This window comes from Myripristis murdjan, chromosome 8, assembly GCF_902150065.1.
Source record: "Myripristis murdjan chromosome 8, fMyrMur1.1, whole genome shotgun sequence".
In the NCBI taxonomy this organism is placed as follows: domain Eukaryota; kingdom Metazoa; phylum Chordata; class Actinopteri; order Holocentriformes; family Holocentridae; genus Myripristis; species Myripristis murdjan.
In genome coordinates this window covers 20,797,647-20,809,894 of record NC_043987.1, presented here as the reverse complement: position 1 = coordinate 20,809,894, position 12,248 = coordinate 20,797,647, and the positions used below count along the sequence as shown (strand labels likewise).

The 12,248-nt window shown below is 40.5% G+C and overlaps 1 protein-coding gene across 1 annotated transcript; it reads left to right on the top strand.

The window, feature by feature from the left end:
- The first annotated feature begins 134 nt into the window (after positions 1 to 134).
- LOC115363158 (alpha-(1,3)-fucosyltransferase 9-like) lies at positions 135 to 7,807 on the top strand. The gene is made up of 3 exons (XM_030057256.1): positions 135 to 194; positions 335 to 357; positions 6,874 to 7,807. Exons 1-3 carry the CDS (start codon positions 135 to 137, stop codon positions 7,805 to 7,807), a joined length of 1,017 nt encoding a protein of 338 aa, XP_029913116.1.
- Positions 7,808 to 12,248: the final 4,441 nt, after the last annotated feature.

Below are 12,248 nucleotides of genomic sequence, written 5' to 3'. Positions count from 1 at the left end.
AGATCCCACCTGAGATGTTTTCTACACTGCACAGTGGAGGGGGCGCCATCATGATCTGGAGGGCTTTTTCCTTCAATGGAACAATGGAGCTTCAGGTTGTGCAGAGGCGTCAAACGGCAGCTGGCTATGTGGGGATGTTGCGGGGGGCATCCCTGCATTACCACACAGGCTATCGTCTGTGTGGTAATGACTGGGTTTTTCAACAGGACAACGCTGCATTTCACAATGCCCGCCTGACAAAGGATTTCCTGCGTGTTCCCCTGATCTAAATCCAATTTAGAACATTTGGGGTTGGATGGCAAGGGAAGTTTACAAAAATGGACACCAGTTCCAGACAGTGGATGCCCTCCGTGAAGCCATCTTCACCACTTGGAGCAACATTCCCACTAGCCTCCTGGAAACACTAGCATCAAACATGCCGAAACGAATTTTTGAGGTGATTGACAAGAAAGCTTTTTTGCCTTTGCCATCAGGAGGTCATGACAGTGTGGATACCTGACAGAAAATGACACTGAATCCACATTTTTAGATTCAGATTTGGGCTTTTAAAGGCAGTGGTCTTAAACTTTTGATCAGCTGATGAACAGCCTATTTCAGTTTAATGGTTGTTTGCAATAAATTGCTGACTCATTTTTTTTGTCTCACTCCCATTTCTTCTTTTTGCATTTTGAAGCTCTATTTAGAACCTTCTTAAGATCCAACAGTGCAAAATGTAAATTCTTGCAATTTTTCAACTGGTCTTAAAAGTATATATATATATATATATATATATATATATATATATATATATATATATATATATATATACCTAAGACCTACGGTTTTCTCTTCTTAGTTACCTGAAACTCATTCACAAAAATATTTTTAATTTTCTCATTATATACTTCTTTTTAGATATTTTGTGTCATTCCTGATAGCTTATTTAATGACTTATAAATACTTTTTGTTTGTTGTAAGCCAGCAATCATGTTCTATAAGGGGTCTATATTTTTTTTTCAAATGGAGATAATCAAATTTTTGATTAAAACTATTGAAGATTTGAAAGTTAATTTAATAAAGTTAGTTTTTATCATGGCAAAACTGAAACATCATCACCTCAGAGCTCACTCTTGAACCTTTTTGACTAATGCGCACCAGCCTTGCTCACTCGGTCTTTTAAAGGCTGATATATTTAGCCCATCTCACATTAAGCAACACATGTTCTCAAAAATAGTGCAAGCAGCAACACATTCTGCTGCCAAACCACAGAACCTTTGCATAGTTAGCAAACAAGGTGAATTTTAGCACACATGTTTCTCTTAGAATGACTAGCCTGCAATGTGTGACAGGTCCATTAGCGAACATATGTTTTAAAATCATGTCTTTTTACCTTGTCAGCCATATGAGGCTGGCAGCACTGTTAAAAGGAAAAAGTGGACGCAGGTTTTACCTCCTGCTGTCCTGCCTTGTGGCTCTTATGTAGCTATTGCTGGAGATGGGAGCAGACAGAGATGGACGAAATCATAAAATACAATGAAATTTCGACTTGTTACATTTCTTCTACTTGTTTCTGAGCCAATGTTTCCCTTTCGGAGACCATAAAAATCATTGTATTAAATTGAGGACTGCTTAGAGCATCTTTTCCAATCCTTTTTATCCCATCTGCTTCCTTCTTTTTTATTGGACCCCAGATTGGAAATATTCTTGACTTTAACTAGACCTAATTTATAGTAACCACAGCACCTCCTGGCTTCCTTGCCCATACAGGAATATATTCCTCTGCAATGAGTTGGGGGAAAGATTTCATAGTTAGCAGCCATTCATTGTACAGCGCAACAGGTTGGGCACAATAAATTTATAAGCTTGTACAGAAAGCATCATGTCAGAGATCTTAGTCAGTATCTCCGCTCTCTTTCTCTTCCTCTTTTTTAGAGTCTCAGAGATATAAGCATTTATCTGTGCAGTGAATCACTTCAGTGCAACTCAGATCATGTCAGCTGATATGGCACAACTACAGAATACAGAAACAACACTAGTTTATGCAATAGGGTTCACAGGGTTTGAGTGTTTTAATGAATAAATGTAGTATAATAACTTGACCATTATATCATTACACCATTATACTCCCGGCCGCTATGCTAGATTCTATCACAATATGTGCAAAGGGACATTTCCTCCGTGTAGAGGAGGTGTGATCATACAGTCTGAGGACATGTTGTTAGTTACAAGTTTTGTTTTTCATGGGGGGGAATTTTATAGCGCGCTGAACAACATAGAGGAAGTGATGACAAGCTGAACTTTAAATGTGAAAGTTCTCTTTGCAGGCACAATATGTACCAACTTTTTCACACCTTTTTTAGGTCTTTCCATCGCCATTCTTGACACATAGTGATGACATCTCTTGATTATTGCTTATCTCTAGTTACATAGGAAAACATTTAAGATTTAAAAAAAATTTCAAGATTCAAACCTGACTTGATCTTTATTGTTTGCCAAAGGCTGAAATATCCAAAGTGAAACTCTAAAGTGAAACATTTCTTTTTGTTGTTGTTGTTCTTTGGATTCTGTTATGACAGCAGAAAGAAATAGAGGTTACCGCCTCATTGTCAGGCTAGTGAACTTTCGCTCAAGCTGCTGAAAATACTGCTTTTGCCAAACCAGCAACATAGCAAAGAGGGAGAAGGGTAGATGATTATGGGTTTGTGATGCTCTATTAAGGTCATTTACTGCGGCAAGTTATGCATCTGTTTCCCCTCATTCTTTATTTTATTTTATTTTATTTTATTTTACTGTGCTTGAAGAGGCTCTAGTGTTCTGTCTGTTGTGCACATGACAGGGCACACAGCACTAGAGCAATAACGTGACAAAATATTAAAGAATCGACATTTGTAGGTTTACAGTAAACTTTAACAACAAAGAAAATTGTATGTTTTTTTCACTCATATTTTTAAGTCTTTGATGACCTATGTTTTGTTCAGAAAAAGCAATACAGATTTCGCCGAGGTCAGTGTCAAAGTAAAATGGGGTGCGGCTGGCTATGAAGGGTTATGTTACAGCAAAATAGCAGCATCTAGTGGACATAAGTGGTAACAAACGGTGTCCTCCTAAACAATAAATAGGACATTACTTTGATAGTTACAGTTTTTTTTCAATCTCTTTTTCAAAAAAAATGAAACTGGCATCCACTTTCTCATAATCTTCACCTCCAAACCACAGCAGAAGTTTTCTGTTGCAAATGTGTTCATACCTTTTCATTGGATTCACACATTTTTCACACTCTTTTGCACAACACTTCTCACATGTCATTTGCATGGCCCTGACTCCATTGACTTCACTATGGTAGTAAAACGCAAAACATCTGCTCACAGCTGATAGAAATGTCCTGCATCACTGTGAAATCACTAGTGCACCTGCGTCACTACCCTTTCCACAAATCACCATTCACCAATCAATCAGGATGCACCTATAAAAAATTACAGTATTTCAGTTTTTGCCATCAATACAGTAAAATTTCACCTCAAAGTCTTTCTGAGTTTGGATGCAGTTCTTTAGTGTAAGTTGACATTTGAATGTGTAGCACACAGGAGAACCTTGTTCAAACTGAGAGCTGTATTTTGTATTCTGCTGTCAGCTGTGTTACAGTACAGTAGAGCCGATTGAAGGAATCTACTCATTTGGGCATAAGTTGAGTTGTTTGAGGGAAATATTGGCTTTTGCTACTTGCTTTGCAATAACTATGTAAATTATCAAAAAAATATGACCGTAATACACACAGGAAAAAGTAAGGTTGAACCTGCTCAGACTGAATATGTTGCATTTTGGTGTTGAGTATGAAGTGAGTGAGTGGCTGGATTAACTCGCTTGACTACAAGTTGTATTGGGCGGTGACAAAATGTGCTTTTGCTGCATGTTTGAACTGTTTTGCCATGGTAAGAGCCTTTTGCAAACAAGATGTGCCTATCATTAGGCCTAACAGTTAATAACTGTTTTGATACCGTGGTTTCTGAGTTGACAGAGGAGGTAAAGCGATTACAAAAAAATAAAAAAACTGTAAGAGGAAGCTACCTCACCAGCCACTGCATTTTCCTCCATACTGTAAGTTCCCTCTCTGTCTCATATTTTCAAGGTTTACAGTTTTTTTCAATCACTTTTTCCAGTATAATGAAACTGGGATCCACTTTGTCGTCATCTTCACCTCCAAACCACAGCAGAAGTCTTCTTTTGCAAATGTGTTCATACCGTTTCATTGGATTCACACATTTTTTCACGCTCTTTTGCACAACACTTCTCACATGTGTCATTTACATGGCCCTGACTCAATTGACTTCACTATGGTAGTAAAACGCAAAACATCTGCTCACAGCGGATAGAAATGTCCTGCATCACTGTGAAATCACTAGTGCACCTGCATCACTACCCTTTCCACAAATCACCATTCACCAATCAATCAGGATGCACCTACAAAAAATTACAGTATTTCAGTTTTTGCCATCAATACAGTAAAATTTCACTTCAAAGTCTCTCTGAGTTTGGATGCAATTCTTTACTGTAAGTTGACATTTGAATGTGTAGCACACAGGAGAAGTTTGTTCAAACTGAGAGCTGTATTTTGAATTCTGCTGTCAGCTGTGTTACAGTACAGTAGAGCCGATTGAAGGAATCTACTCATTTGGGCATAAGTTGAGTTGTTTGAGGGAAATATTGGCTTTTGCTACTTGCTTTACAATATGTAACTATGTAAATTATCAAAAAAATATGACTGTAATACACACAGGAAAAAGTAAGGTTGAACCTGCTCAAACTGAATATGTTGCATTTTGGTGTTGAGTATGAAGTGAGTGAGTGGCTGGATTAACTCGCTTGACTACAAGTTGTATTGGGCGGTGACAAAATGTGTTTTTGCTGCATGTTTGAACTGTTTTGCCATGGTCAGAGCCTTTTGCAAACAAGATGTGCCTATCATTAGGCCTATGTATTAACTGTTTTGATACCATGGTTTCTGAGCTGACAGAGGAGGTAAAGCGATAAAAAAAAAAACTGTAAGAGGAAGCTACTGCACCAGCCACTGCATTTTCCTCCATACTGTAAGTTCCTTCTCTGTCTCATATTTTCAAGGTTTATTATCTTATGAACCTAAATCCAGCATTTCATCTTCATCAATATAACCATTCGTCTCTTCTTGTATTCATATTTTCTTGTGTGTATTCCTCAAAACAATACACACATTTGTAAAACATAAAAAGTCTCTTAGGATCACAGTTTCTCCATGGAGGATACAACATAGTTTCACGGCTGAGAATTATTATCACCAGGTAGAACATGGTGAAACAACAATTTACCTCATGTTATTGGGTTGGAAATTAACATGGATGAGCGAACTCAGCAAATTTGTGCAGTTTAAGGCAAACTCTGGAAGGTGCTGACTTTAGCTTTTTGAGCAAGATGCTGGTTTACAAGCACCAAAGCCAGAGGGCTGCTCGAGGGCAAATGTTTAAACCATGTCTCCATGTTAACAGAGATACAGCGCTTCAATTGCTATCGTCGGGAACCTTTGCATTCTACTTAAAGTCTAAAGGTGTACGGTTAAGGCTAAATGAATTGGGATAGTATTACTACAGAGTGCCCGAGAGTATCCAGTGAAATTATCACACAGTACATGGCACAAATACCATTTTCTCTGGGTAATTAATTTTATGACATCAGACCTGACAGAGTCTCACTGTAGCCCAGTGGTGAAGGGGACAACTCCCTATGCAAGCGGACATTGTGTTTAATGGAGGAGCAAAGGTTAAAGACATGCAGGTCCTCTTGCAGTCATATCGTAGGGCACAGGTGGGAATGGAATGAGGTGATCCCTCCCAGCAAGGCTGGATAATTTTCCCTCTCCATTTTTCTAACCTCTTCATCAACAGAAAAAGATCTGGAAACAAGGTAAGGGAACCTGAAAGTTGTGTAAGATATTGTTTAAATATCAAGACATCGTACAGCGTGCAGCAGATCCAATACCACAATCTGTTTTATGACAAGGAAATTAGCACACTTTAGAGATACTTTGACATGATAGAAACATGCTTGAATTTTGCACCTTTAATGTGAAAGGAACTGAGGGGAGTGTTCCTTTACTTTCTTAATTTGGTTTGGTTAATCCGGTTTGTAGAGGTGAGGTATCGTCCTGATAGATGCTGATGCTGTTGAGAGCTCGGTGGTTACTGAGAAATCAAGCATCATGCTTATTTTTGCAGTTAATTACTGACACTCTCCTGTGAAATCTGCAGCACAGGTATAATTAATAATAGTTGAAACAAACAGCTACAATACACGTATCCAGAATGTTACCATTTATTTCAAATTAATTATTGTGAAAAGTATACGCAAAGAAACCATGTCAACTGGCAACAACCTTCCATTACCATATGCAAATATTTTTCATTTGTCATTGCTTCCTTTTGCAGTTCCTGTACTCTATTGATCTATAAGGGAGAGGCTCAGTGACAGCAATAAGAAATGATCATGATACTTTTTTTTGGGTCAGATGAACAATTTGAAGGCATCAAGAACCCAGTACGTTACTCCAATCGCACCAGTATTTCAGTAGTTATCTTTTTTATGGTGATACTAATACCATTAGGGGCTTGTCATCTGTCAAATATAGTTCATTTGTACACACTGGAGTTATAAACCATGCACCTTGAGTAAACTAACCACCTAAGCTTGTGTAATCTCTTGTTCTGTCCCAGGGCAGAGGATGTGGGCTGCTTCAAAGTGCAACTGGCGCTTTTTGCATCGCCGCTTCACTTTGCTTCTCCTGCTGGCCTTCGTTCCCTCATTATTGTTTTACATATTAGCATCAAATTGGCTTGGAGTCTTCAACAGCCAGCTGACAACTGAGAAAAAAGAGGTGATGGTGCTGATATGGCACTGGCCCTTTGAGAAACCCTTTGACTTGAACTCCTGTGAATCAAGATTCAATATCTCAGGGTGTCATTTCACTGTCAACAGGGAGCTGTTCAGCAAGGCAGATGCCCTTCTCATCCACCACAGGGAGATTCACTGGAACTTGTCTAATTTGCCCCAAGGCCCACGGCCAGTGTTTCAGAAATGGATATGGATGAATTTTGAATCCCCCTCAAACTCACAAAGAATACCTCTTTTGAATGATCAGTTCAATCTGACGATGAATTACAGACAAGATGCAGATATCAGCCAGCCCTACGGTGCTATCATCAAGACATCCAAGGAGGTGGAGCCTTTTGTCCCTCGCAAGAACAAACTGGTCTGCTGGATTATCAGCAACTGGAGGCTAGAGCAGAAGAGAGTGCGGTACTTCAAGAATTTGCACAGGTACATCCACATTCACATCTATGGGGCCGCATTTTACTCCCGTGTGAGTGAACGGGACTACAGAATGCTTTTGGCCAGTTGCAAATTCTACTTGGCCTTTGAGAACTCCATCCATCTGGACTATATTACCGAGAAGGTCTACAGGCCTCTGAGGTTAGGCTCTGTCCCCGTGGTGCTTGGCCCTCCCAGAGAAAACTACGAGAAGTTCATCCCCGGTGATGCCTTCATCCACGTGGATGACTTCTCCTCGCCTCAGGCTCTGGCCAAACACCTCTGCCGCTTGGACAAGAATGAGGCCATGTACAGAAAGTACTTCAACTGGAAGTGGAACCACCGAGTCAGCCTCAACTCATTCCCCATACAGAACGTGTGCTACAGCTGCAATTATATCAAACAACACCATAGCAGGAAGCAGACTTTTACAAATCTCTATAAGTGGTACTGGGGAAGCAAATCTGTTAAGCTATGGGAGGATACCAGTATGTAACCTATAAATCTGAATGTTGCCTAGCACAAAAAACATTTCCATTTATTTAGAGGCAAAACAATTAGCATTTTTTAAATAAATTCTGTTGATAAATGCCAACTGCTTCATCATTTTATTCACAACATTAAATACAGTATATAAAGTTCTTTTAATATGTCAGATTAGCATCACAACCTGAGAAATAGAGAACTTTCTTATTATCGCCATTCCTGAGCTAAAACCCCCTAAACAAACAAATTAGAAGAACATTCTGTGTAAGCGCAGAAATAGTATCTGATACTAAAGGAGGAAATTCTAGACCAGTCCTCACTGAAATTTTTGGTGTCTGGTTTGCACATTAAATTCATCTTCATCCATCTGGTGTGGCACACTTGGCTGTATCAATAATCGTGCAACGGCCACATTCTCAACCATTAAAGCACCCCTACTAAAACTGTGACCTTCTTACTGCTGCACCCAAACTTATGCATAACACACCACTTATGGTATTGCATTATTCTGGTGAGTTACCCTGAGAAAATATATTCACAAAATATTATTTACTTTGGGGGGGATTAGCCAGATGAACGCTATGAAATGCCTGTCTCAAGTACAGCAGTTGAATGATGGTGGTTTGAGGCTTTCATGTTCTTTCTGAGCCAAATGTGCTCGAGTAATAGAGACCCCACAGGGGGTTGTGAAATTATTATAAAGGGTTGAAAGATTCTCTATTAAGTATGAAAATCTCTACTGTTGAAATGAATTATATCAGATTAATTATATTAATATAATTACTGTACTAATATGATTATATTATTAGGGAGGTTTGCAAAGAAGTACTCTATTTGCAGCCAAACTGAAGCACTAACAGCTCAGCAGCTGCATAGTACAGAGCAATGATGTCTCTAGCTAATGTAGATTTAAGCATTTGCTATTGTCAGCACCAAACCCAAGATAGCCCATTTGTCTTAAAGTAAGCCCCCTCCAGAAGCATTCAGCATCACTAAGTTAAAAACATGTCAGTGGATCTACTTGATGCTGTATGAAACAAATCTGAATTGCAAGATTCTGGCATTTCCTTACAAGACTGTTATCGCAAAATATTATTGAATATTGTGCAGGCATACCTTAGTTTCTTAAACACCGGCAGGCTGCTCCAGGGCAAATGATCAAACCTTTATACATGTTAATAGTAAGATACTTGAACTGTAATATCCAGTAACACCTATAGCATCATGTAATTGGCCCCAAAAGTGAATTTTGTGTGAATATGAATGCATGGGTGTGTGCTTGCATGTGCATATGGGAGATCACAAAGCTGCATAAAAGAGCCAAAAGACCTCAGACCCACTACAGTGCTTGGCTTGGGTTGTGCTCATGGCATAAAAAATTGATGTGCCACTAAAAAGGCCAAAGCCAAAAACAGCACCATGAGGAGTGGTCCACAACTTGTTCCAATGTCAAAGACACCCACTTATACATAATACTGGATAACTTCATATATATATACATGTTATAGCTAAACACAGTATTAGGGTATAAGTGAATCTTTGCCACTAATCTATCTTCATGTGTAATACAAGAAGGTGATCAACAAACCTTAAATGACTGTCAGCAATTCTGACCAGAAATGTACTTCTAATATGTGCAGGGCTTATAGTCGTTGCACTCCAAAATCTCAGCCCTCGGGGTGGGAGCTGTAAGTGAAATGTGCTTCTACAAGCACTCTAAAATTCAGATGATAATATTTGTTGATGTTCTTATTGAGGACAAAATGTGTTTTGTACATTTGTCTTTATTGTGACAACTGCTGCGCAAGCACTGTACAAGCACTGTATGTAAAAGCACTTGTATGGTATTAATAGAGAAGAATTCACTTGGACATCAACAGCAGTGAAAAGAGCTGCTGGAGGTGTAGTGTCATAGTTTGTCTCTCTCTAGCCTTGCAAGCAACAACAGCATAGTGTGTCTGTAATCAGTGTGTTTTATGTTATTAGATAACAGTGCTAGTGCGTGGGATAGCTGTATTATGGGTGACAATAAATGATTCAACGGCTATAAACAGGAGAGATCAAAGATCCAGTGCACTGGTTGAGCTTGAAGGAATTTCAAAGAGCCACCAGAGTTTTACCCATTATGTTCCAAAATTGTACAATACAGTCCAATTTTGCTCAGTCGGGGCAGCATTTGCAGAAAGCTCAGGCTGTAAAGGGCATACAGCGGGAGATGGTCACAGAAAGGGAGGGTGAGAGGCTGCAATGCTTGTTGTGCTCTGCCTTAGCCAGCAGGATGCACTGCAGTCCCATCACAACACACCACATTAATGTCATGAAAATCATCAAGCTGAAAAACACCATTTCTATGAGGCTGAGATGAATATTTATGTATGTGGGAAAATGAATACCATTTGTCATATAAATGAATATCTGCGCTCAAATTAGAGGTTGGAGAAATGGCTGAGATTATCTTGTTGCTTAATGCTTAATTGAAGCCAACTTCTAATTAGCTTGGCTATTATCATCCAACTTAGGAACAATTCCATATTTCTAAAACTTTTCAAAATGGTGAGAGCAGAATGTGGCCCCTAGAAATGAATTTAAAGCTACTGCATTATGAGGAATTCTAATCTTTGTCCCCGTGTCACAGCTTCACCCACTGTGACCTCTTTTTAATTCTTGTCGTCCTCAACATTAATTTAGCTAAGAGCAAAATCACCGAATTAATACCGCTTTATACCTTTTCCTTAGCATGTCACCCTCATTACATGCTATGTAAGTGCTGGGTGTCTTACCTCTCACACGGCAAATGAGAGTTCACTACGCTGTATCTGCCACATATTTTCTCCACTTTCATTCTGAACTCTCTGCGGGTTGAGACAGATGACACAGCATTTGCTATACAGAATGGAGTTCTGCATTGAGCACTGGGCCCCTGAATGGACTCCCTGTGGTTTTCATAAGAGTATAATTCCTCGGCTTGTGTCTGCGCTGCAGGCTGGTGGCGGCTCTGATTGTGGCCACACTGTGCTGCTGCCAGTGTGAATGAATTGTTCCAAAGTGATGTCCTGCACACAGAGCTTACCTAAGAACAAATCGCAACAGATTTCATAGTACTGCACCTGTGCCAGGAGCTCTGCCTCTGGATCGCAAGCACTGGCATGCCTGCAAGGCATTTTTTGGCAAATCCGACATCCACATGCAGTCGGGGTGGAGCTGCTGGTGATTGATAATTTCTGACCTGTGGGTGATCAACATCCCCCCCACTTCCAGGTTCTACATATATTGCCATCGCCTGTCAGCCAGCGGCTCCTGTGCTGTCGCCTTCTTCCTCTTCTTCTTCTCCTTCTTCTTCTTCTTCTTCTTCTACGCTCACCCTTTTCCCCACCTCCCTTTGAATTATTGAGCTCTTTCTTTCAAGGGGACCGGTCCCTCTCATCAGATGTGTAGGCCATCAAGTTTGCTTCACCGCTCCTTCACCCCCAGCTACAGCCGCCCCCATGTCGCCTCATGACATTGAGGAAATCACTCACATGTCCCTCACTCACTTCTCACTCACTCCAGCACTTGCTTGCTCTCAATCTTTTTTCGAACCCCCCACCCTCATAACCTCCTCTCTCAATCTTTCTCCCTCTCCCCTGCTCTCTTTCCCAACGCCAACCTCTCCCTCTCTTTTTCTGCAATGTTGCTCCCACTCTCTCCATGACACGTCTCCCCCAACTCCCCCCTCCCTTCTCTCCCCCCTCTCCTTCCCTCCTTCTGTTTTGCTGTAATGTCACGGCCCACTGCTGGGTGTCACTGAATTGATGGAGGGAAAAAATGGAGGACTGAGGCGAAGGAGGGGCTTGACAGGAGTGTGTGTGTGTATGTGTGTGTGTGTGTGTGTGTGTGTGTGTGTGTGTGCCAATGTGAGTGTATGTGAGAGAGAGAGGGGGAGAGAGAGAGAGAGAGAGAGAGAGAGAGAAAGAGAAAGAGAGAGGGAGAGACATTGTGCCTGCAGGTGTGACGCTTGTGTAAAATGCTCCAGCCTGGTGAAAACACACTTGGCAGTTAGCTCACAGCCTCCTACAATAAACCAGCACAGACTGGTGCTTGTGACTCCTCTAATGGTGTGCCATTACAGCATCCCCGGGGACCTCTATCTCTACATGCTGTTTTCAGTTTCCACCATCTTATTATGCAATCTTATGACACCTGAAGCCAAGTGCATTAGCTGGCATTAAGATACACGCGTGGAAGAATGTTATCTGCATGGCATCATTTCGTTTCTTTGTTCATCAGCTATGTTTGCAATTCTGCATCTCATCTTCACCTTGCAGAAAACTACCCATTCACCAGCCCTGTCTGGCCGTGTAAGTAGAACACCATCCTGAGTGCTATTTGAAGGAGGAGAGAGAGCGATGCAGCCTTTTCTCTTGGCTCTGTTTTTTGGATTCATTGTGTACCAGTGGAAGCACTCAAGCAAG